At 42.2% G+C, this 26379-nt stretch overlaps 2 protein-coding genes across 4 annotated transcripts in view; one reads left to right on the forward strand and one right to left on the reverse strand.

The window, feature by feature from the left end:
- The window catches only part of mcamb (melanoma cell adhesion molecule b), a 41544-nt gene extending 25994 nt beyond the window's left edge, over nucleotides 1-15550 (forward strand). The window contains exons 2-17 of the mRNA XM_072692113.1: nucleotides 633-757; nucleotides 1984-2206; nucleotides 4020-4087; nucleotides 4602-4689; nucleotides 4793-4972; nucleotides 5134-5261; nucleotides 5379-5511; nucleotides 5593-5708; nucleotides 7340-7481; nucleotides 7572-7696; nucleotides 8190-8331; nucleotides 8569-8625; nucleotides 10935-10985; nucleotides 11659-11785; nucleotides 12270-12384; nucleotides 13690-15550. Of these exons, the coding sequence (XP_072548214.1) occupies nucleotides 633-757; nucleotides 1984-2206; nucleotides 4020-4087; nucleotides 4602-4689; nucleotides 4793-4972; nucleotides 5134-5261; nucleotides 5379-5511; nucleotides 5593-5708; nucleotides 7340-7481; nucleotides 7572-7696; nucleotides 8190-8331; nucleotides 8569-8625; nucleotides 10935-10985; nucleotides 11659-11785; nucleotides 12270-12384; nucleotides 13690-13692 (1823 nt within the window). The 3' untranslated portion in view covers nucleotides 13693-15550. The remainder of the gene's footprint in view (nucleotides 1-632; nucleotides 758-1983; nucleotides 2207-4019; nucleotides 4088-4601; nucleotides 4690-4792; nucleotides 4973-5133; nucleotides 5262-5378; nucleotides 5512-5592; nucleotides 5709-7339; nucleotides 7482-7571; nucleotides 7697-8189; nucleotides 8332-8568; nucleotides 8626-10934; nucleotides 10986-11658; nucleotides 11786-12269; nucleotides 12385-13689) is intronic.
- A 5939-nt stretch (nucleotides 15551-21489) lies between these two features.
- Nucleotides 21490-26379, reverse strand: part of cbl (Cbl proto-oncogene, E3 ubiquitin protein ligase) — a 42025-nt gene continuing 37135 nt past the window's right edge. Inside the window, exons 9-16 of one of the 3 annotated variants that reach the window (XM_072692117.1) lie at nucleotides 26137-26358; nucleotides 25322-25453; nucleotides 24736-25089; nucleotides 24211-24305; nucleotides 23757-23921; nucleotides 23127-23236; nucleotides 22779-22967; nucleotides 21490-22302 (exon numbers count right to left, since the gene is read on the reverse strand). In XM_072692117.1, the coding sequence (XP_072548218.1) occupies nucleotides 22031-22302; nucleotides 22779-22967; nucleotides 23127-23236; nucleotides 23757-23921; nucleotides 24211-24305; nucleotides 24736-25089; nucleotides 25322-25453; nucleotides 26137-26358 (1539 nt within the window). In that variant the 3' untranslated portion in view covers nucleotides 21490-22030. Of the gene's footprint in view, nucleotides 22303-22778; nucleotides 22968-23126; nucleotides 23237-23756; nucleotides 23922-24210; nucleotides 24306-24735; nucleotides 25108-25321; nucleotides 25454-26136; nucleotides 26359-26379 lie in introns of all 3 variants that reach the window. The other 2 variants (XM_072692116.1, XM_072692114.1) reach the window with 2 other exon arrangements.

Consider the following 26379-nt stretch of genomic DNA (forward strand, 5'->3'; position numbering starts at 1 on the left):
AATGCTTTAATCTTTTCCTCTCCAGGCCATCAAAATCTTTATTAGTTTAATGTTTGACTGAAAACGGACTTTGCACTCCTGCATTTAACAACGAATAGACCCAGAGTTCATGACCACTGCATTAGAATGAATGTTACGATGAAGTGAATGAAATGCATTAGAGGAGGAGGAGGGGGGGGGGGGGTATAGGGTACTTTTAGGGGGAAAAGTAGCACATTTCCAGCTGCCGGGGGCGAACACTGGGTCACTATTCTACATGTAAATTGAGCCTTTATTCTTCCAGAGGAGTGACACACTGGTATGCTGCACATTGATACAGACATGGGTGGGCTCACTAGATTCCACTCATAGCACCAACCCCCCCCCCCCCCCCCCCCCCCCGCCACTTATCACTTTTACAGTGTTCCCACCATATCAGGCATTTGTTATGGATGTGTTGTCTGGTCTACTGCTGAAACAATGTGTATGTACGCTAGCAGAGCGATTTGCTTAGGGCCATTAGTCATTTCTGCTTTGATTAGCAGTCAACAACTGGATCTCTTTTTAGTTTACTGTAAGCGCTGTGTTACGTAGTCTGAAAAATGCAGTGCATGACTGACCATGCTTGTGCGTTTGTGTGTGTTTTTGCACAGCATGGGCTATTATGGAGGTCAGTATGGAGGACAGGAAGGAGGTCCTTATGGGTGAAGGAGCAGACATCATCTGCATGTTCGGCCCATTTGAATCAGAAAGTACACTGGTGATCGAGTGGTTTGTGGTGAGTCAGAAGGTGCTGCCAGAGGCGAGGGGAGATTCCACCAATTGACATTGACACTGTCCACACATATGAGGATATTTTAGGGCTAATCCCAAATTCCACACCCCCGAAATGACAGATTCTAAATCTAAATACTGCATTATTTATTTGTAATAGAACAGCAATAAATTAACCAATTGTAAATGATTATGAGGAGCCAGATGTAAAAGCAGTCAGATCTGCTCAATGTAAGGCCCCATCTAAATGTATACAGAGGCTATAAAATAAGAATTTTGTCTGTGTTTGACCTCACATCCACACATATCTGGATATTCAATTCAGGGGATTTTGTCTGCATTTTAGCCCCAAATGCCATTTTTGGTCCCTGAAAACAGATCTATTAGAAAATGCTCTCCAAGGTGAAGATTTTGTGGAAAAACAAAGCTTGCATGTTTCTGACTGAATCTTAAATACCTCTTTACTTCCTATATAGTAAACCACACACGTCATATGACTACAATATCTACATGCAGATAGCTCAAGATTTCAGATTTCTACATGTGTCAAAATATCTGCATGTAGATATTGTAGTTTTAAGACATGTGTGGTTGGTGTGGCGCAACAGATAAAACCACTAGCTGCCAGTAAGCTATTACACCATGTGGGAGACCAGGGTTTGATTCCCAGTCTGGGTGACCGTATGCTGCACTACACCAGTAAGAGTCCCTGGGCAAGACTCCTAACTCTACATTGGCCCACCTGTGTAATACGAGTCACCTTGTAAGTCGCTCTGGATAAGAGCATCAGCTAAATGCCGTAAATGTAAATTTGGTTCATGATATGTGTGGATGTGAGGCCAAACACAGACAAATCCTCATTTTATGATCTCTGGATACGTTTGAATAGGACCTTACATTGAGCAGATCTGACTGCTTGTACATCTGGCTGCTCATAATCATTTACAATTGGTTAATTTATTGCTTGAGTAAATAAGGGGCACTTACATTTTTACATGGGAAAAATCCATGCTCATTTTGAACTGTAAATAAACATAATTTAAAAATAATATCAAAATGTGTTTTGTGTTTAACCCCTTAAAAAGCCTATTGACCGCTGATGGGCTGAAAGTGTTTAGTCTGGTGACATACTGTGTTGTAATACTTTTTTAAACCATGTTTACTGTTAAGACTTGATTTGTTGTAAATGCAAGTGATTCTGATTCGGATCTTTCTTTTGACCTCCTTTAGAGGTCCCCAGGGGGCAACAGGGAGCGCATCCACTACAAAGACGGCAGTACAGAGGCTGTGGATGAGGCCACAAGCTTCCGTAACCGACTCAGTGTCTCCTACAGTCTGGAGAACAGCATTCTGAAAATCAGTACGGTGCAGCTTGACGATGAGCAAGAGTACATTTGCAGAGTGAGCGTGGATGCAGACGTCGATGAGAAACATACTCGACTCCTTGTGTTCAGTAAGATGAAGCTGACCTGTTCTACATGATCTAGAGGAACTGTACTATCTAGACCAGAGGTCATTAGTTCTTCTCCTGGAGAGCCGTATTTTAGAACTGTTGGGTTATTTTTCTTTGCTCTAACACCAGCTATGTTGGGTGGCTAACCGCTGAGGTCAATCATCTGGTTTTGAAAACAGAATCTCCAGAGTCAGAACTGAGTACCCGGATCTAGATTGACCGTACTTACACAGGAGTTTCTACAGATATTTGGATGATGATAAATGTTTTTTTCCCTGTGTGCTCAAGCTCTTTGGATTATAGGTGTGGAAATGAATATCAGGAGAACAAGCATAACATAACGTTTGTAATGGTGCCTAGACTACCTCCGTACTACATACTATTATTGTTTCTACAATTAATTCTGCCTCAAGTACAGCTTTAAAAAAACTACCATATGCCGGAACATGTTTTTTTATTTCTTTTTTGCTGCAGGGCTCCCCCTACAGGTGTGGAGAAATCACTTTTACTCCACTGCTGTAAATACAAATTGTGACTGTACATGCATTTGTTGAGAAGCTGAGAGCCAGCATCAGAAATGAAAGACGCATGTGGACTGACAGTGCAGTAATATTACAGGTTTATACACAAATATGACTCGTTATGCAGCGGTATGCAGCTCAAGTAGTCACATAATGCAGGACGCCATTCTCCCTATTAGGTCAAATCAATGAAGTCAAATTTATTTGTATAGCTTTACCAAACCATCTATACTGTTGAACTGCTCTGATCATAATCATAATATAATTATCATGGTGTAGTAGAACTTAATATAGTCATGGCAGTGATGGTCAGAATAATGATAGTTAATAGTGGCAATATCAACAGTGGCAGACAGCCAAGAGTCCACCCAGGTTTTAACATGGTCATTAGACAGGTAGCAGTGGTAGGAGGGTGTGCCGCTGGTCTGGCATGGGTGGTGGTGGTGGGGGCCTGCTGGTCGGACTGGTAGGTGGCAGCTGGTCTGACGCAGGTAGAGGGGACCTCAGTGGGCAATCTTCCAGCAGGTCGGGCTGGGTGACCATTTACTCGGAGAAGGTAAAGAGACAGAGTTAGTTCTGAATGAAATGATTAGAAATCAGTGGAGCATCAACATGATTTTAAAGCTGTTATATTTAGCAAAAATTTCTACATAATGTTGCTTTAATATCACTAATATCACTGACTACGAGCCATCACAGCATTAACCTAAACAAATTAGCTGATGTTTGCCTTTCTAAAAACATTCACAAAGGTGATGGGCGTTTTGATGAAACTCGCTCACCTTGAATTCTGTGTACAGATCGGACAGCTGACCTGTTGCTTCTCCTGCCATTACTGATGTACATGTAAAAGCGTTCTTCTGCATCTGATGCTGACATCTCAGTCAGTAGTTTTAGTTTCTTTGGTACCATGAAAAACAAGTACTATCGACTTGGCATTGAAGTATCGGATCTTATGATATTGATCTTAGTAGAAGTAGAATGCCCTTCTCTCAAATACAGGCAAATGTTTATGATTTGGAAAGTAGTACATGTGAATACAAAACCATCAGTATATGGCTATATACCTTCATATGGCAAATGGGGGGGGGGTCTGCTCATGTTCTTATAAGCACTCTGAAGTGTGTATTGTGTTCTTGTTAACCCAGTGTTATTGGAATATGGCTATGCAGGAGATTGTGACACAGGCACAATAATCCACAGAGCTTGAGTACATGGAAGCAAATGCTAATGGAACAGTAATGGAATTTATGCGCCTCCAAGTTTAACAGTCTTCTCCTTTTACCTTTTAGATGCCCCCTCACGTCCATCCATTGAAGTAGAAACATACGTCTCCACAGACACAGACAAGCTGCAGAAGGTTGTGAACTGGAACAGTTTTTGCTCTGTTTAAATGAATCACATGAATATCATGAATAAATTAATGAATAAATGAATATCATGACCTATATCGTGGCAGGCTAATATATACATATACATATACAGACTCTCATTCAAGGCTATTTGCAGACATTCTGGATTCACCATGTTGAAATTACAATTACACTTTTTTGACACAGTCCCCCTCGTTCCAGGACACCATAATGTTTGGGACATTTGGCTTCACAGGTGTTTATGATTACTCAGGTGTGTCAGGTCTCCATTGCTTCATTAGTGCAAGCGTAAGCTACCTAGGCTTGCTTCTAAGGTTCCAAACACTTTTGGAGTCTTTCGCAGACGTCAAACAGTTATTGCCTGTAAGAGCAATAAGCAACAGTACTAAACATGAGGTCTTCATTGTACCTATTATTGCTGTGTCCCAAACATTATGGTGCCCTGAAATGCATGGGAAATCTGAAAAATGTGTTTTTACACCGCAAATATCTGCATTTCAGATTGCATCCTGCAAGGTTGAGAATGCATACCCCACTCCAAACATCACATGGCACAAAAACGACATCCCGTTGCAGCACTCAGGCGACCGTAAGTGTACGGGAGCACACACCAGTTCAGTGTAAATCTTTAATGAGCTACCATTATAGCTACCATCACAAGCTGATAATGATAATGAACTTTTCTGTCTCAGATGTGCTTGTGAGACCCAGCATGACGGTGAATCCCAACAGACTGCAGACAGTGCAGAGTGAGCTGCAGCTCAGAGTAGAAAAAAACGATAAGGACGCAACGTTCTACTGCGAGGTCTCCTACTTTGTCCCCGGAGCCGAAAAGATGATGGAGTCCGACAGATTTAATATCAATGTCAACTGTGAGTTCTTCATCTCTGAGCTTTGTTTCTGCTAGACGTGTACATTTCGTAACACAAACGAGGGCCAGATGTATGTGAGAGGGCACAACACAAACTAAGATACATGCAAAATGCTAAATTGCGGCTGCAGGATCCCATTCGAGTCTTCTTGTTCTCCTTAGATCCAACAACAGAAATTACAATGAGCATGGTTTCCCCCAAAGGACTTGTCAAAGAAGGCGACACAGTGGAGATCAGTTGCCTGGGAGATGGAAACCCTCAGCCAGTTGTCATTTTTTCACTTGATGATGTAAGGATGTGATGTTGGTAATTTATGTTAACGTAATGTGAGCTGTAACTATCAGAGTGGAAATAGTGCAACTAGTAATTCATGCAATTCATGTTTTTCTCCCTCCATTTGCTCCAGGATGAACTGGAAGCGGATAATGGTCTGTTGGTTCTGGTTAACGTTACTCGAAAAAACAGTGGACAATACATTTGCACCTCACTGGAGGACGTGCTCGCTGAGTATCCAGGAGACCTGAGCCTCTCTGTTCACTGTGAGTAATAATACTGGCCCTGACCACTGCAGTGATGAATGTTGCTGCTGTTTATTCACGGTCCTCTTGTTTTTCTTGCAGTTTTGGATCCCATTGTAATTACTCCAGAGGAGCCAATTGAACTGAAAGAAGGGCAGGATCAGAGTCTTACCTGCAATGCTCTCTCCTCTCTGCCCACTCATTCAGTGTGGTACAAGGTAAAAAATAAATAAATAAATAGAAAAGGTTCACCAACAAGTCTTATATCTTTTTTATCTCTAAAATACACTGTATAAAGAAACGGATCAGTAAATGATGACGTTTTACTTGTTTTTGCTCGTAAGGCACACATTCTATCCATAAGCTATCCATAAACGTTTTCTGAATAATTCAGTAGTGGAGAGTTAGGTGTACTAAATCTGCAGGGCGTGAGCTGAACAACGTTCTGTGGTGGCTGTAGCAACGTCTTTACTCGTGTAGAAGAAAAGGAAACTTTCACAGGTCTCAGTGAACGAAAACGGTTGTTTATTCCAGGCTGTAAAATAAATTGAAACAAAACCTTCAAACCATGGTTAGGTTGTTCCAAATATGAGATGCAACACAACAGTAAGAAAACTGTGTACTGCCGCTCCCTCTCCACAGCCTTGAACGTGTCCAACACCCATAACTGTAGCTGATTAGCTCTTAAAGTCACACTGCACCTATTTTCTGAACATAAACAAATGATGCCTGAAAACTTATGTATCTGCATAAGTAATACAGATTTGAATTCTGTGTTAAGCAGCAGTACATATATATATATATATATATATATATATATATATATATATATATATATATATATTGCTGTTTGTCAATTTGAACTACTCATCATCTTTGCTAATAATGGGCTTAAATAGTGATAGAAATTAAGAAATTAACTTATAAAACTTATAGAATGCATTTATTGAGTATTTTAGTTGTTATTTGACATATAAATAGTAAGTATGTATCTTTGGTTGGGGGCGAAAATGCCCAGATGCGGTTTTACGAGCATATTTACAACCCTGTTATTATGGCTCAAAAATGGAACACACTGATTTTCCTTTTACAGAGGGCTCCAAACTAAACAAAAAAGTTAAATAAGCTTTGTTCTGCTTTTTTTTAGGTAGTTCCCTTCACAGAGGCAGCCCACAGCCACCTAGCCTGGCCCAGTCTAGCCTAGCATAGAATAGCTTAGAACTGTAGCAAGAACAAACATATATATGTATAGTTATTGTCCTTTCTAAGTCCTCTCAGTGTCCAGTCAGTTCCGTGAGAGGTTAGCTAGCTGAATGGATTGTTGCCTGTTGGCTGGGTTAGCTTTATGCTTGTTCAGCTGCTCCGGTGGCTTTCACGTGTCATCTCGCAGTCCTCCGGTGTGGATTGCCACAGCAATGCTTGCTCTGGTCAGCCATTCTTGCTCTCCATGTGACTTAGGGTTAGTGTTCAGCCTTTTCAGCCTTATTTCCATATTGTCCTGAAGTAGCCATGGTGTTTAGCCATGAAAGGCCTTCGCAAGTGAGCTGGGTGTATGTACATTTTGGGAGTCTGTCACATAACAGTTTGAAGGGTTTGTAAATGGGCCTGCTTGTATTATGTTATATTTAATAAGATTTACTTGAAATAAGCAAAAACAGCCCAACCCATCTTAGCATTAGTGCTAAGGGATAGGTACAGTTATTGAGCTTACATGGAGAAATAATGAACTGCTTACCAGAGAAAGAGCCTGGGCTCTCCTGCAGCCTCTGTGGGAATTTGTGGTCTGTGCTGTACATGAATGTAAACCGTATGTCTGAGAGTCATTCCTCTTCTGTGTGTCTGTGTGCAGGACAATACATGGCTGAAAGAGGGGCATGTGCTGACATTAAGCAGTGCCTCCTATGACACGGCTGGGACGTACACTTGCAGGATAGAAGCCTCTGACCTACCTGAGCTGTGGGAAGAAAAATCTGTGAAAGTCATTGTGAGAGGTAACTGGCTGGGGACTAGCATGCAGGGCAGGGATGGGGAAATTTAGGGCTGCTGTAAATGCTTTAAAATATCTTCCCTCTCGTCTCCAGGTAAGCCTATGATTACAGAAGGCGTACAAGCGATTCCGTTGGACAGGGAAAATTTGGTCAATCTGAGCTGCATTGCGAAAGGACACCCGACTCCGAAAATCGCCTGGACACTCTCTGATGAGCAAGTACTGTACACTCGTAACAATCAGCCTAGTCACTAAATGCACCAACAGAAGCACTCGGTAGTTCTCTCTAGACACACTCCATCCTCTAAACCTCAAATACTCCCAGGCAGGAAAGAGAGCAAGAGCTTCTGAAACACATTCCTTATTATTTATTCTTAGTATGAGACAAATCAGTTATTTATTATTAGCATAAGACAAATCTGATGGGTAGACGGATGGACAGAAAGATAAAGAGATAGATGGGTTGGCAGAATGTATAGATTAATAGAAAAATAGATAGGTAGATAAATAGATGGTTAAATGATAACTAGATGGACAAATAGGTGGATGGATAGACAGCTGGACAGACAGATGGATAGATGGATAAACGAATAGATGGATGGATTGATGGCTAGAGATTGATTGACTGATTGATTGATGAACCCTGAAAAGCTCTGTGAGGCTGGAACTGCTGTGGAACTTGCTGTTTCTCCTCCCTCTGTGTGCTATGTAGGCTCGTCTGGGTGAGTGGAACCCTGAGACAGAGGACTATGTTTTAAGTGTTATAACCGTCAGTACTACGTCTAACTTCAGTGTGTCCTGTGAGGTCACCAACGAGCTGGGCACAGTCACAGCGTCCCACAACGTTGAACCTAGTGAGTTTCTGTTTCCCAGTATCTCTTCCTTCATCCACTTCCCTTTCTGTTCTGAGAATCAGGCCACATTATAAGTGAATCCAGTCTATTTTCAGTCTGACTGTACCTTAGCAGGGCAAATGTTGCTCCTGGGTAACCTCGAATCTCGATATGTATACCAGCGGCCAGTTTATCTTTACCTTCTATTTCCCTCTGTCAGAGATGCTGAGTTGCTCAAGAGTTTGTTTTGTTCTCCAGGTAAATCAGAAAAACCGAACACAATAACAACAAGCACTACCTCCACCAGTACCAAGGGTAAGCGCCTCATAATTTACACTGGTAAACCTTTGCACTGTTAGTTAGCAGCAGTTATTATTTTTTTCCACTCTAGTTCTGACTCACTTATGAGGATTAACCCCTTCAAATTCTAGGCTATGAATTATTCAGGTGCCTCTTTGGATGTTAAAATATCTGGCAGCCAGAGTTGCCATCAGACATTTTATTCATATATGAATTGCCGTACAATTAAATATGTAACAGTTATGTAACAGTTAGAATATAAGTGAATTTGGTACTCAATTGTAGCAGTAAAAATGTGGTAATCAGTATTGTATAACATAATTTGTCGTTAAATGTACATATAAAAATAGGAAAATGTCTGTGTGGTACCCTGCGATGGACTGGCGCCCTGTCCATTCTTGCTTTTCACTCAATGATACCGGGTAGGCTCCAGAACTCACCTTGACCCTGACCAGGATGAAGTGAATAAGATGAATGAACGGATTAACGTATAAATTATCATAACATAATTAAGATGAGAATTAATACAGCTAGTAATAATCAGTGATTTTGGTGCCAAAATGCCATAAATATTGTTGGTATCGATTTACTTGGATGGTCCAGATTATCTTAAATCTTAAACATGTGTAAAGCTGCAGCCGACTTCTCTGTGAGCTCCAGCCACTGTATGGATTTACTTGCTTCCACCAGCTACTCACGTGACGTGCTTGTTTATTTGGTGCTTTTCGAGGCAGCACTTTTGCAGTGTGTGTGTTTGCCCACAGATGGGTTTTAGTGTAACAGTAGAACAGCAGCTGATTGCTCCGAAAGCTCTCTTCCCGTCTCCTGACTCCTATTAGCTCTCAGTGCAGCTTCATGTCAGGCTAGCAGAGCTCTCACTCTCTGCCCTGCGGGGGAACAAAGAACTGCAGCTGTGCATGAGGGAAAATAAAATTAACCAGCCTCTGCCTCTGCAAGGCTGTCCACCCCTCACAGCTTCTCAGCCTCGTTCTGTTTAGATTCAGTTAAATGTTGATTCTTCATTAAGGTAAATGAGCAGCTGGTGGAACTGAACAAATCCACACAGCGAATGGAGTTCACAGAGAAGTCAACAGTCAAACCTGGGGGCTGACAAACACCTTCTGAACATGATGTACTGTGTTCATGATGATTCATCATACATTGTAATATATGATAGTGTATGGAGGACAAAAAGATACAGACAGATATAGATGGATAAATACAGACATACATAGATCAATAGAAGGATAGAAATAAACAGACAGACGGACGGACGGATGGACGGATGGACAGACAGATAGATAGGTAGACAAACAGACAGACACAGCCATAGATAGATGAAAAAATAGATAGACAGATGGATAGGTAGACAGATAGATAGATAGATAGACAGACAGACATAGACATAGGTAGATAAATAAATGGATAGTCAGATGGGTAGATGGATAGACAGATGGATAGGTAAACAGATAGACAGACAGATGTAGATAGACAGATAGATAGACACAGATGAATAAATAGATGGATAGACATGAACAGATGGACGGATAGATAGAAGGATAGATAGTCCGACAGATAGGTAGACGGACATGCATGGATAGACAGACAGACAGACAGACAGACAGACAAAATAGATAAATTGATGGAGAGAAATGGATGAACAGATGGATAGACAGACAGACAGACAGATATAGAAAAATAGAAGGAAAGCAACAGACGGACAGATAGATGAATAGAAGGATAGATAGTCAGACAGACTGACGAGAGATAGACAAGATGGATAGGTAGATGGATAGATGGACGGACAGGCGTAGATAGACAGACAGACAGGCAAATGGACGGATGGACGGATAGATAGATGGATAGAAGGATAGATAGTCAGACAGATGGGTAGATGGATAGACAGATGGATAGGTAGGCAGACAGACAAATACATAAATAGACGGATAGAACGGACAGATAGATTAATAGATAGACAGACAGACAGACAGGCAGACATAGATAAACAGAGGGAAATAGACGGATAGACGGATAGATGGAAGTATAGTATAGCTAGTTAGGCAGATTGACAGATGGATAGGTAAACAGATAGACGTAGATAGATAATCTGACACAGATAGATAGTTAGATGGATAGACAGATGGATAGTCAGACAGATAGACAGACATAGATAGATGGATAGATCGATGTTAGTGGGCTGGATGGACGAATGGACAGATGGTTAGATGGATAAGGAGAAAGACTGTATTTACTTTAATAAAGAGTGTAATAGCTGGTTATGGGATGTGCAGACCTGAGCCTAAACTGAACTCTTGTCATCTCAGCACCAACGGAAACACTCAACCCTCCGAAAAAGAACGAAAGAGTCCGAAAAGGTTTGTCCCCGGTGTTCCTGTGGCTTGAGTACAGGCCATTAGCATGCCTGACCATTCCTCACTCCTGTACACCTGCACAGCCTACATCCACACCACTGCCATTCCACCCTGCAGACTCTGACAGTTTCAGAGAGGCAGAAGCTCCTCTGCTAAATCCATCACTTTATTGCAACCCTCAGCCCAACTCAAGTCGTATTGATCACCTTTCTCTGCTGATTACATTCTTGCTTATGCCTCTGGAACTGTTTCTGAATGACTGCTTACAGAATAAAAAGCACAGTCACTCTCGCTCAGCTGGCTGAATGATGGACAGGATTCTGACCTCTTCAGCCTCACTGCTCTCCTCTGTTTTCCCAACTCTCTAGTCTGTGACAGAGCTGTTAGACAGTGCATGTTCTGCTTATCAAAGCACTGTTAGCCATGCCACAGATTACAGACTGCTTTCATCCACCGAGCTCTAAGACGTAACTCCATGTTGTTTTTGTTGTTTTGACGCAGTGACGGCTGTTTGTTTATTTTCTAGTCATTTAAATTCAGGAAAGGTCCTGTCAAATCCAGCGCCTCCAGTGTTCCTGTGAGGCTGTTTGGGTTTGGAGAGGACTTTTCCTTTCATCATGTGAAGGCTGTGTGAAGACTGTAAAACCTGCCTGCGCTTTCTTGTATGTATCACCAGAGGGCAGTGGAGTCATCATTGCTGTCATCATCATCCTCATCTTACTGCTAGCCATCCTGGGCAGTGTGCTCTACTTCCTCTACAAGAAGGGCAAGATCCCATGTGGGCGCTCGGGGAAGCAGGATCTGTATGTGCTTTTTCAGATGTTTGTTTGAACAATCAGTCAATAAGTCTACCTGTCTGTCTATCTATCTGTCTATCTATCTATCTACATGTCTGTCTGTCTGTCTGTCTGTCTGTCTGTCTGTCTATCTATCTGTCTATCTATCTATCTAGATGTCTGTCTGTCTATCTGTCTGTCTATCTAGCTGTCTATGTGTCTGTCTGTCTATCTGTCTGTCTGTCTATCTATCTATCTGTCTATCTGTCTGTCTGTCTGTCTATGTATGTATGTATGTGTGTATGTATGTGTCTGTCTGTCTATGTATGTATGTTTGTCTGTCTGTCTGCTTGTCTATCTATCTATCTATCTATCTGTCTATCTATGTATGTATATATGTATGTATGTATGTATGTGTCTGTCTATGTATGTATGTTTGTCTGTCTGTCTGTCTGTCTGTCTATCTATCCATCTTGTAATTGTGTTTGAATGTGCTTGTACTTGTGCTCAGGACGAAGGAGAGCGCCAGTAAGGATGACATTGTAGTGGAGATGAAGAGTGGCAAGTCTGAAGAGGCTGTGCTTCTGCAGGGAGTCAATGGTGATAAAAAGATTCCCAATGACCAGGTTTGATATTTCATCCCTTTTAGTGAAAGTTGAGTTAGAGCCATTCCACATCAACTCCTACTGGGCCTGGCAGAACAGCCTTAACACACTAAGGTGCATTACTCAACAGGGACTTCTGTACAGACTGGTGGGACGATTCTCTGGTAATAGATGTTTGTAATAATACTTCACAACAAACAGGCTGTTTAAAGGGTTAAATTGAGTCATTGCAACTGTTCAAAATATCAAAACCTTTGTTTTAGGTAGTATTTTGTCCCAATAGGTTCTGAGTTTGTATCTTTTAGTATATTGAATAAATGCTCACAGAATAACTGAACCGATCTTTATCAGTTTACACACACATGTAACAGGTCATATCTCACTCAAAATGTGTAGTTCATATTTAAAAATAAAATAGATTCATCAGTCCAGTCCAGTCCTTGTCTCTGTGAATGGCCCTGTGGTCAGCAGGTTACTACTGGAACATTATGTTGTGTAAAGATGTTCCTAGTAAGGAGGTGAGGAGGAGCAAAACTATTTAATCACTTAAAATTGACCCACTGATCTATCACACTTCTGCAGTCATCTCTTGGTAGCCAGTCAGAGGAATAAACAATTTTTGCATACTGTTTTGTGTGCAGTTGTATGCAAAGGTTTGGGCCTCCAAAACTAAATTAATATCCTATACAGAGACACACATCAGCACATAATTGCTGTGTATTAGCTTCTTCTAACATAATGCAATAAAAATAATGTAATAGCACATGTTTATCTTTCAATTAATATGCTTTGATACAGCGGCAGTGACCACCTAGTGGCTTGCCACCCTTGTGGAGGGTGTCGATGGTCGTCTTCTGGACAACTGGCTGTGGTTGCATGTGCTGAACTAGACAGAGAGATACTCTGAATTATTGGTAATTTACTCAAACTCCACATGAAATATTCTATATAATTTACTGTAAACATCTTGCTAAGATCCCCCAAAAGGCCAGAACCGACCCTGTAAGAACTACATGGGACAAACTTCTAAAAATAAGTATGGGTATTTGGAGAGGAGCTTGAAAAACATTGCATTTCTTAGGTAAAACGATCCGTCAGGCTCTAGGTGAGTTTATGTGGAATGGCCCAGTAGCACCATGTGACATGCTGCCCATTGCAGAAAATGATCCCTTATATAATAAGGTGGCCTGTTTGCATGATCCAGTGACAGTCAGCCATCTCTTATAGGAAAGCCATGCTTTACAGCGGCATCATCAGTCTAGCGTAAAGTGCTGTAATATGACTAACGGTGCTTGCTCTCGTTTTCCCCCTTTGTCTCTTATAAAGTGAGAAGAAAAGGCTGAGTGAAGTGAGAGAATGGGCCGCTAATAGTCTTCATGCTACACACTCTCTCAGGATGCAACCCTCACAGCGAGAGGTCTCAAGCCTTCTTCTTGAGGCCTGCCCCAGGACTGCCCCTTTCAACCCCTCCACAACAACACCCACCTCTACCCCTGTGGGCTGGGACAGAGCGCACTGCAGAGACTCTGCCCTACTGGCCCAGTCTTCTCAATCTTAATTAATAATTGAGTTTGTTTCAGTATGTTAACCCCAATGCCTTGACAGGACGCGCTGTCCACGATGAACAGCCTCGCTGTTTGTATACTGTATATATGATCTAGTGTACATATTTAGATATTTAAAATGCTTTCCATGAAGAAATCCTGAAGGAAAGTTCTTCACAGCTGAGTGAAGAGTCTATCTGTTGATCTGGAGGAGAGACCTTTGTTGACCTCTGTTTGAAGGCTGTCCTGCTTGCTGATCTTCTGCCTGTTCAGATTGCTCTGCATCATGTAGTCCGTGCACTGAAATACTAAGCGGCGTCTCACACTGCTGATCTGACACAACACCGTACACACATACCTTCCCAAACATGCTAAAGACCACCAATCACCTTTAATACTTGCGCTTTTTTGAAGCATACACACACACAGCACCATTCAGAAGATTGGAACCAATGTTTGCTTTCAGTTGATTTTATATATATATATATATATATATATATATATATATATATATAGTTGGACATGATTCTGATGATGACTAAAAAAGATCAGTAATTCATCAGTAATTTAAGTGTTATAGTTATTTTGCAATTTATCATAGTACATTAAATATTGGACAAACTGTAGTTGAACTCATTACTGTATATCTGTAAGGTATTATTAAACAACACAAATGATCAGCATAAGTGGTTCCAAATGTTTGAACTGTAGTGTGTGTTGATGGATAGATAAATATATAGATAAAGTTGCTGTCATGCAAACAGTTATCTCTGTTTTTGTACATTATGTAAATCTGGCTGTTATTTTTAATATTGTGTCAAAATTCCATAATAAACTGACCAATAAAAATAGTATATAAACATTTATAAACGTAATTAATTCATTATACACAGACTTCTTCTGAGAGGTAAGGTTTTTGCGTGAGAGCAACAGGATATAGATATCTATCTATCTATCTATCTATATCTATATCTATATCTATATATATCTATATCTATATATATATATATATATATATATATATAAAGATATAAATAAAAGGAGTGAGGAGGACTAGGCCCGAGCTACAAACTGTATATTCTGCTGATCATGTGATTATGACCTGCTGTCTTCCTCTTGCACTATATGTAAATAATGAATTGTTAATCTGATCTGCGTTTCAGGTTTTCTGTGCAGAGTAGTAGTAGTTTGGTCAGTAAAGTAGATGCATGGTCAGTTCACTTATTTTTTATTTATACCCATTTTTTTAAACATTAGTTCTTATTTCCTTTTTCTAACTGTGTTTATGTGCTTATTTTTGTTAATGAGGCCATTCCTTTGTCACATACATCTTTCCACATTTTGTTTCCTCAAACTGTAGGAGAGAGAACACTTCAAGGCTTTTAGGGATAAACCGTGAGCACAGATATTCAGCATTATTCTGCACATTATCTACACATTAAATACCAAAGCAAACCCACGCTGCAGACATGTACACTAGACTACGTTCTATTTAAAATGAGTAAGCATGCTGCAGTTCTGCTCTGTGTCCAGTTGTACCTCTTTGTTTATGTGGTCATGTAACTGGGGTTAATTCAGGCTGCAAGACTGAAAATCTTTAATATTTGTTTTCCAAGCTGATTAAAAAAAAATACCTTTCAAAATATCTGCATGTTTTTTTTTCTTGGCTGAAAATGATCTCACAGTTTTGCACATTCTGAAATATTGAGTATTATCATATTTATTTTTTTAGCTAGACCTCAGGTAATCTACCATAGTTACTGATTATATACATATACATAGAGCTCTAGCAATATATCCAAAATTCCTAATATTTCATATATATGTAGACCTCAAGCAACCTACCCATAATTCCAGATTTATATGTAATTTCCATCCATCCATCATTTATTTGATGTATCCATTTCTCTGGGTTAAAACATCATTTTTATTTAACAATGTTTATCTGTCCCATAAAACACTTATCTCTAAAAATATCTGCATGTTTTCTCTGGACTGAACATTAGCCTGTGGTCAATATGTCACCCAGACTTGTGTATAAATATTATAAAAATAAGTAATAAATTCCTGAGTATTATTTATATAAGCAGCTAGATCTGTAGCTTCCTGCCTTTACATAGATAAGATTTCCATCCATTCATTATTATGTTACTTCGTGTACTCCTGTCTCTGGATAGCCACCCAGCCCACCCATCAGTAAGCTGTGCAGGGGAGAGTAGCCTCACTAGCAGTGCAAAGTATTTCAGCTGGAGAAAGAGTGTTCCATAAAACAGAGGATCTACTACTGCACATTTATTCAAAATCGCTTTAATAACATGTAGAAATTCAAAAATGAAAATGACTTTATGAAGGAGGGAGATCTCTGGGTTGGAGTACATTGACATTAATAAATAACATTAGTCTTTATTTCTTGACAAAAGAAAAATGACAAACATGAACACCCTCCTCTCCATGTGTAGCCTACTTCAGAGAGAGGGGGTGTTCCCATTGCTTCGCACTCTAAACTCTCAATTTCCAGTTTCTACAAACTGCTGGGCTGGTACAGCAAGGCTCTGACTCGTACAGACCTGCACCATCATCATCACTACGTTCCAAAGAGCAGACCCCCCCCCTCCCCAATTACCTCCTCCCCCCCACCCCCACCCCAACAGTTGAGTTTAAATCAGCTATTACAGAACAGGACTTCCTCTATGCGTGTAAACTGGTCGGCCCAACTACAGCTAGGCACGCACGCCTCGTTTTCCTACAGTATCTCCAACCTATTTGGCTTTTAAGTTGCCCTTCGAAACATGAACACGGTCAAGCCTTAACGAAGCAGATCCTCTTAAGGTAGGGATGCCTGACAGGGTGCTGCGGAATTCAGCTCTGACCCTAATCTAATCCAACGCACCCGATCTAGGCAACGACATCCTTCAGGAGAATCTGTACGCCACGGTCACGTGCGCTGGATCTACAGGGTGGACCAAGATTGGGCACCTCTGGTCTAACACGATAGATCTCCAGCCAGCCTTCAGGGCCTTTAGACAATGCGCCTGGTGGGACCTGAGGACTGGGGGGAGAGGTTGAAAGGGGGGAGGGGGCTGCGTTTAGATCTAAGCCATGGAGTAGTCGGTTCAAGACAGAGACACGCTCACTCACAGACAGGCGGACAGACGTCAACACTATAAAACAAAAATATCATTGGAATTAAAAAAAATAATCATGGCACTGAGGGAGATTGGCAGTTTGGATCATGAGCATGAGCATCAGTAAGGCAAAGTAAATCTCAGAGCCGTACTGGCGGGGCAAGGTGTGCGCTCTCTCACTCACTCTCTCTTTCTCTCACTCACAAACACACACACACACACACACACACACACACACTCTGTATCTGTATGGTCTACTTAAAGGCCGGAACCCCTGTTTCCAACCCGTAGCGAGCCACGTCCCATGAGTTAAGGCTACTACTGATGGCGGCAAGAAACATTCATGAGTATCTTACATTGTTAAATAACATTTACATGCATACATGGAGTAATAGTACATATACACCTTCCTAACACTGACTGGACATGTCCTCATTTACATGCTAGATCACCTGAAACCTGGTTTTGTTTGTTTGTTTGTTTGTTTGGGTTTAGCTGCAGAGATGTTTTCTGGAGACAAGAGTTCAGTTTCAACAGCACCGGATTTGCTGACTGTACCATAAAGGATGCAGTACCTAGAAGTAGAGGCTGAGGACATCCTGTCTTTGTTTTTGTTTTTTTTTCTTCTTTTTTTCCCTCTCCGCTTAAAAACTCATTCAGTGAAACAGTATAGCGCTGAACAGACGTCCGAAGTGATATGAGAGTCAGCACGCCAGAAAAGAAACCTCTGACCTACTCAAGGGAGGTATGGCAACGTGAGGAAAGAGCTCCCTCTTGTGGTCTGAACAGAGACGTTCAACCAGTCAACCAACAGCTACTCAACAGGACGTCATTGGGGTACTAAAAAAAACAACAACAAAACAAACAAAAACAAACAAACAAAAAAAAATACAGCTTGAGAAGCGTTCAGCAACAACGGGCTGCCTCAAAACAGAACGGGCGACAACTTTACTTGCTTACATACGCCAGGACACCCACTCTCTACATGAACGAGGCCGTATTCTGGGCAGCAGAACAGAATGGCCGACGACATTTCTAAAACATATGGCACTGCTCACAGTATTATTCACATCAGTAAACCAACAGGAACAAGAGAGAGAGAGAAACGAGAAAATCAAAAAAAAAAAAAAAAATCTGACATACAGGAATGTAAAATGAAAATACACATTGCCATTTCCACAAACTCTATATAGAAGTAACTTTATACGCTTGATTTTAAAGTGACAGTATCGGAGCACAAACTGGTATACTGTGCGACATATCGTAACACAAACAGGCATACACACACCCATACGTACGCTCTCACTCACACTCACACACACACACACACAAGATATACAATATTGACAAGAAATACAGTAATCAGGATGAAATAATGAAAAACAAAAATATATATATATAATATAAAATATAAAGGAAATCAACAGTTCTGGTCAGAAAACAAAAGCATCCCTACTTCACATGGTGCAATCCAAAATACTGAACTACATACTAAACCTGTCGACAGTCAGTTTCAAGGCAAAGTGGAGTAAAAGTCTTATCCGAACGGCTGACGAGCTCGTGTGTCATCCAGGAATTCCGAGAAGGAGATGTATTTCCATTCCCATTCAGTTCAACAGGGCTAAAATGTACCTACAAGCTTCATATTGTGGAAGTACCTGCAATGCCAGTGCAATATTTTAGATACGGGGAGATACACACACACACACACACACACACACACACACACACACACACACACACACACACACTTGCATACAACACAGAGGAGCATGTAATGGTGAACGACTATGTTCTTTACAATAACATCAGTCAGCGCTTCCTAAGCTGAGGTCACCTCAAGCCTAGGCTCACTTCCATCCATGGGGACAATAACCCAACCAACCCCCTCGCCCCCCAACCGGGATATCCGGGCACATCCGGAGGCTGCTCAGAGAAATGCCGACATCATTTCCCAGCTAGTCAAATTTTACTTCGCTGTTAAAGAAAGTGACTTTGAAAAAGCCGTCGCTCAGCGCTCCTGGACAAGAGCGGCTCTGCACTTGTTCAACGTTTCATGCCCGGTCAATACTGATAGTCTTCTGTTTACATGTACTGTATTCCTGAGAACAGAGGGAGGAGAGGAGAGTGGAGAGGACCTGACAGAAAGCACCGCCACACAGTCATTCCTTTACCCTGGAGAGCTCAAGCAGGTAGGCAGGCAGGCAGGCCGTGGGAGGGGGGGGGGGTTTAACATCTAACCCCAGTAACCAAAAAAACTATTACCTATATGTAAGGCTTTCCGCAATGAGTGCTATGATGCGCTTCTACATATGATCACATCCACATACAGATTCAGGCGCGCACACACAGCTCCCGCCATAACACCTGGACTTTCCAACCTCAAAAAAACAAAACAAAACAACAAAAAAAAGAAATCCTCAAAGGGAGGAGTACATCGAACATCGTGGAAGCCAGCCAGGAGCCACACCTGCACAAGCTGCTTGGGAATTTCAAGTATGCTACATCATCAAATTCCACCCAACAGATACTGTCACTTTAAAACAGGTTAAACACAGTATTCACAAATATACACTTAAGGCTGTAATTGTTTAGCACTAACAATAGTAGCAGCAGTAAAGCACTTCTGAATTAATAACAAACAAAAACATTAATACCATAATAATAATAATATATTAAAGTGATCAATGATCAATAACGATTTCACTTTGATGAACAGCTTCAGACACAAGCCAATGCCGCCCTCCCCCTCATCTCTCGCCAAAACCCAGTCTGAGGGATTTCAGTCCTGATTCAACACAGAAACTTTGGCTGGGTTGCTGGCTGGGCTGCTGGCTGGGCTGCTGGCTGTCTGCGCTAGCCAATACTTCCTTCTCACAAAGCAAATATCACCTTGTGTTCCTACGCCCCACCCCGTAACGTGTTAGAGAACACTGCCTGTAGAAAAAGCACACTTACATAAGCCCATCTTTCTCCACCATACTAACATCACACATACACACACACACATTTATAGGATTAAAGTTAGAAAACCAGGCGCAAGGCCTGATTCAGCCTAGTTCACGACTCAATTAAAGCCCAGCGTGTCTAAATGTTGGGCTAACGTGGCTAAGGAAGAACGCAAGCCGAGAGCCTTCACTTAGCATGATGTCACTTCCATAATAGGGGTGGAGCAATTAATTGAAGCACTGCGATGAACACCAAAGTTTGCAAACTTCCAGCACCAACCAACCCCCCCTCCCCCACTCAGTAGTCGGCATTTTCCTTCATTGAAATTGCGTTAAAAAACAAAACAAAACAAAACAAAAAAAATTTTGAGAATGTTAACTGTCTAGTATTGTTAAACGCCTATCCCATAATGCTAACTGGTGGCTATTCACTTTCCTTCACTGTTAGCAACACTAGTGCTTTTGTCTAAGCTACTTCCAAAGGGAAAGGATTTTACTGATTTTAGGGGCTGAGATGTAAACGAACACATTCAGAGTGGCTCAGCGTGAAATTCTTCACGGCAGAGAAACGTCTAGACTCAAATTTCTTTACAGTGGTGGTGCTGGGATGCAGGGGTTGTGATGTCAACACTGCAAATTGAGTTTTAGATATAAACGCTGATGGTAAGGTATTAATATAATGTATATGTATGTACATTCAAATTTCAGATTTAGCTTAATCTTACCATCAGCCACACACAAGGCCAAAATCGTACCTCAAAACTATGCTAAAACAATGTGTATTCAAGCAAGGCATCAGGTAGCGTATTTCTAATCATTTCATGCAATAACTTTTTGGTCGAGAGCCTTTAGAGGCCTTAAACGCGCACAACGTCTTGGTTCCATTTGCCACCACTGTGAAGAACTGGGACTCGGAATACAATTTCACACCAAGCCACTCTGAATGACTCTGTTCAAAGCTTGACAGTTTAATTATGCAAAACATTCACGTATTTCTAATGCAGTGTTTTCTTTTTGTTTGTTTTTTTGTTTTTTGACAATTTGTCCCAAAGTCATATCTTTACCGGAGTCGAAAGAGGTTGCGTGTCCAACCCTGTGTTTTCTCGGAACGTCCTTGAAGCTAAATGTATTTGGGTTACAGTAATGCTACACGACAGCAGAGGTGGTGAGGATGACTGATGTTGGTTAAAGCCAGTTTCAACTGTCACCATCCAGTGATGCTCACACAGCCCCGAGATCCTACAGACGCACAGGGAAGAAAACGGAACAGAAGTGACTGAAAAGCATCACTGGTACACAACTTCAGATCGGTGGCCAATGACAACAGCTCGAAAACGATAGGAATCTGTAATAGCCGTGGTCTAGGGGACCGTCCCTCATGCCATGCTACTTTAGAAAACAAAAAAAACAAAAAAAAAAACAAACAAAAAAAAAGGACAACTATCCGCCCCCCCACCCCCCAAAACCCCCCCCCCCAAAAAAAAAAAAAAAAAAAAACAACACCCTGCACACATCTCGAGAAAGTACCAAAGCAACACAATGAAAGGCCATTTTTTACAACAGCAAATGTTAAGCTGCAGTTTTCCCCACTTCCGACCGGTGTCTAAGAGAACAGCAGGCCAGGCTGTAGAGTTCTCTCCTTTTCCCAGCCTCACACATGACTCCCCACCACACACTCTGCAGCTGCCCCCTCTCCAGCCTACACGTGTATATATTAACTATATCGACATACGGACTTATATATTAACTTATCATAGAAAACACACAATAGTTTTATTTCCTTGTCCTTGCTTGAGCTTGTCCGAAAGCCTCAGGGGACATGCAGCGCCACGAGACGAACTTTCATGGTAGCGGTCCCGCTGTTGGACGCGCTGGAGCTGGAGCCAGAGCTGGCCTGTGCTGTGCACACGAAGGACAGACAATCAGGATGCGTGCCGGAAGGAGGAAGGCTCCTTGGCACTAGAGCTAAAAGCGAGCGAGAGTTAAGAACGCGCTCTCCGGTCTGGTGTCTGTGGCGGCTGAGCTGGGGGTTGGGGGTGGGGTGGGGTCGCTATGTGAAGATGTGCGCCGTGGAGGGCACGGACACGAACTCCCGCAGGATGTTCTTGGCCATCTCGATATTGTTCTGTGCAATCATCAGGGCTTTCTGGATGTCCTGGTAGGAGTAGCCCTGGCTCATGAGAAGCTCGATCTCGCTGCTGATCTGCGGGTTGCTGGGACCTGCGGCGGCTCCAGGTGGGACCGGGCTGGGTCTGCGCTCAGAGTTGAAACGGCGGGGTAGAGGCTTGGGGGGTCGCTCTGGAGCTTCTCCTGAGTCGAACGCTGAAAGAACAGCAGCATGAATATGTTTGCTTGTGTGTAAATGGGCGCGTACATGTTTTACATGCAATTAGGTACAAGTATGATGCTACAAACAGTACAAACAGCAGTTATGCTAATTAAGGAAAAGCATAGAGTATTTTGAAGATAGGTCGACCTAACTGTGGATAACATCTGCCGAGCCAGTGTTTACTGAAAGCAGCATGCCACTAAAACTAAGCAGCAAAACAGTCTTAAACTGTCAAACTAGTAGACAGAAGCAAATGTATACACGGTATGTGCATCTAGACATTTAGTTATTTTAAGGTGCTCCCTAATGCTCTCACGGCTGAATGCAATCAAATACTTTTACTGGAGTAATAAACAGAAGTATAAACATGCAAATAACAGCCCTGCTTTTTAAAGAAACACAGGGTAATGAGCAAATGTTCATAAACTTCTAGACACAATGTACTTCTAGCATAAAACAGTGTACTTACAGATTGAGGCTCCGGGCTCACTTTCCACAGAGATGCGGCTGAAGGCTGACGATAAGTTGCTGACCTCTGAGAGTGTGCGTCGGGCCACAGGTAGAGGGGGCTTGGGAATGTCATATCCGTTCTCCTCTTCCTCAAACTCTGAGTCCCGTGGCCCGTTAGAGCTTGCCAGCGGAGGCAACTCTGAGTAATCTGCACATGGAGGAGAATGAAGCATTAAAAACCCACCTCACTGCACACGTGGTGGAAATTATGGATGACTGAAGCACTGAAATATCTGGAGAGACGAGAGCGCATCTACTGATGCGGATAACTCAGTAGAATGGACAGGCTGAAGGAGTACTGGGGTACCTGAGTCTCTGGCTTGGTGAGTCAAAGAGGCGGTAAGGGCCTGGGCTTGTATGTTGTACATAGCTTCATACATCTGAGGGCCCTCAGAGTCCATGTCACTGAGCAAACCCCTAGAAAGCCGGTAGAGAGTAAGAGTTATTTTAAAGAAGCAAACCTTTCAGATGAAAGCCAGCCAAAAGGAGTACTTTCAAAAAGTAGCAGATTAAAAAAACACCATGAAATGGTCACTAACCAACATAGTGCAAAAATATCTTATATATAAATCTTAAGATTTACATAAGACAAGACTACTTGCCTAATTTACCTTAATAGGGTTTTATTTACTATATCTAATATACATGAAGTATAAATAGTGATGCTGTACCATCATGGAATTCATCATGTATGGTTTTCAATGACTCAGATAGCAGGATATCAGTAATTTAAAAAAAAGTCATTCTAATGAAATGAGACATATTAGGAGCTGCTAGATACTACTAATATAAGAGAGAGAGAGAGAGAGAGAGCTCATAAATGTACAGACATTCTCCATCTCTACTGACTGAGACAATAAATGACAGGTTAGAGACCTCAGTCTTTCACAGAACTTCAGTTATATAACATGGCTCTAAAGCCTGAGTTCCAGTTTACCTGGAGTTGAGAGAGTTGGGTTGAGGAGGTCTGGGCACAGCCTCTCCCAGGGCAGGACTCATGGTGGGCAGTATGGGACGAGAACTAGGAGTCATGTAGTCAGAGTCTTCATCGCTCTCACAGCCGTCTTCTCCAGTCAGCTGCTTCACTGCAGGAAGAGGCCTGCTAATAGAACACAAAGACCAATAATAAAGAAACTGAAGACACACTAGAATCATTCAGTTTTCCGGCCAAGCATATTTGCAACTGCAAGGTATGTACTTTGTTGGAACTGAGGCGTAAAGTAATAAACAGAGGAGGAACAGTAAACATATAAATCACACAAAAGTGTCATAAAAAGCTTATCTTCAGTGTGTAAAACTAAGGCAAACACGACCAACACACACACACAGATTACTTAAGAGTTTAAACCAAGACCATACGAGGAAGTGGGAATTCTGCCACACACACATACCTGGTCGCCAGAGAATAGATAGCATTAGCTGAGGCTGATGGTTTCACTTTTGGGTTATCATACTCCGATCCACCAGAGGCTGAAGCACCAAAACTCTACAGCAATGACAGAAATGCAAATCCACATTAGGAACAGAAACAATTCAAGGACAAAATAAAATCTATATAAAAGTTTTTGCTAGGTGGCTGCTTCAGTGTCTTGGTGGATGCTAGGGTGTTGCCAAATGACTGCTGTGGCGCCTTGGGTGGATGCTAGGTTGTCGCTAGTTGGTTACTGTGGTGTCTAAGGTGGAAGCTAGGGTGCTGCTAGGTATCACAGTGCATCATGAAGACATGCGTTGCATAGTAATGCCTAATCAGTAAGAAAGTCTGTCTTAAAAAGTCAAAATTCCATTCATTTAGTATAAAAAGGTACAAAATAATCCCAGAACTGAGAATCAAGTCTTTCGTAAGCTGGATCAAGTGTGCTGGGAGTGTGCGTTTGCAATGCAAACGGTCTCCAGGCGCAGCGTTAGGAAACACTAACCTGGAAACTTACCAGCTGGTGGTCCAGACTGATGGAGCTGTTGGTTCTTTGAGAGTCCATGGCTGATGGCAGTGCAAGTGGAAGTGAATGACGGTTGGAGAGCTCTCGCGACCCACGGGACTCTCCTCCAACAGCAGGTGGTTGGGAGGGTGCTTTGGGAACCGGCCGTGGGTTCCAGTCCACCATGTTACGGTTTGGAGGGGCTGGGGGCAGTTTGTCCCTGGGTGGGTCGCTGGGCGTGCAAGGCAGGGGGCGTCTTGGGAGTCGGTTGTCAGAGCCTGCAGAGTGGGGGCGGTCAGGAGGAGGAGGCGGCGGGAGGTCTCGCAGAGCTGGAGGCAGCGGTAACGGCTTATCCTTGTGATGGGAGGGAACCTGAGGTTAGGAAGGGTACATATAACTTATTGAAGTCAGAAATGACTTACTAGGAAGCACCATGCCACCATCAGTCACATACTACTATGTATGAGACACAGAATGGCACTTTCTGCCTCTTCTCAAAGTGAACGTTCCATTTTGCTCATCCACTGAACTGAACCTTGTCTGCTAAACTCGACAGAAAGGCTGAAGACAGTGTTGGAGGTTTTACCTTGGATGTAGCCCCAGGACTGGAGGCCCCTGGAGGATTAGGTGGTCTGTGCTGCAGCAGATCTAGACGTGGGGGCACTGGGGGCAAAGAGGCTGGAGGAGCCATTGACAGTGGGGATGAAGGTCTTTCCACCTGTGAATCATCAAAAAAAAGGTTTTTAACTTGTGCCACTTTATGGCTTTTATTAAAAAAAAAAAAAAGTTGCATAATAGAAAGACATTTGCATGGTTAATTAAAAAGTCCCGTGAGCAACTGGCAGACAAAAATCCAAATCAAATTAACCACTTCCAGATCTTCACATTTCTTTAATAAGCTTTAAATTATGAAAGTTTGACAGGGAATAGATGAAACTCATGTAAGCGCCTCAAGACAGAGAGAAATCCGGATAACCAGGATATTAGGTTTCGAAGAACACTGAAATTTAATAGATATTTCCTTTTTGAGTCAGCCTATAGTGCAGGTAATCAAAAATTGGTCATGGAGACCAGAGTTCTGCACAGCTTGGCAATTTCCCTGCTTAAACACACCTGGTTCAACTCATCTGTAAATGGTCAAGTTTAGTCGATGGTGTTTGAGAAGGGAAACAGTCCAACTGTTCACGGTCCTGGGCACGAGTCATCTAGAACTAGAAACCTCTCTGGTCTATTAGCTACTGTTACTGTAGCCCATTATCATCATTAGGCTATTATAGGTCTCTTATTTGACTTGTTACAATCACTGGATCACCCTTGAGCTATCTAATATAAAAACACTGACAAAAAGGAAAGAGCTCCTCCGTCCTGAGAGGGCCAGAGTAAAGACTGTGCCACACTCACTTTACTACAAGCCAACTTGCTCATCATGAGGTGCGGGTCTTCGAGTCGGTCGTCGTCGTCATCGTCGTAACTGGGGGAAGGTGCCCCTTCTGCTCCAAACATGCCCCTGCAGCCCCCGTAGGAACCCCCGCTGTTGTCTTTAGGGTCAAAGGGGTCCACCACGATGGGTTCGGTACCCTTAATCTCACAGCGGCAGAACGGGCAGCCCTGGCCCTCAGATTCCTGTGAAACAGAGGTGAGAGA

This window comes from Salminus brasiliensis, chromosome 11, assembly GCF_030463535.1.
Source record: "Salminus brasiliensis chromosome 11, fSalBra1.hap2, whole genome shotgun sequence".
Lineage (NCBI taxonomy): Eukaryota > Metazoa > Chordata > Actinopteri > Characiformes > Bryconidae > Salminus > Salminus brasiliensis.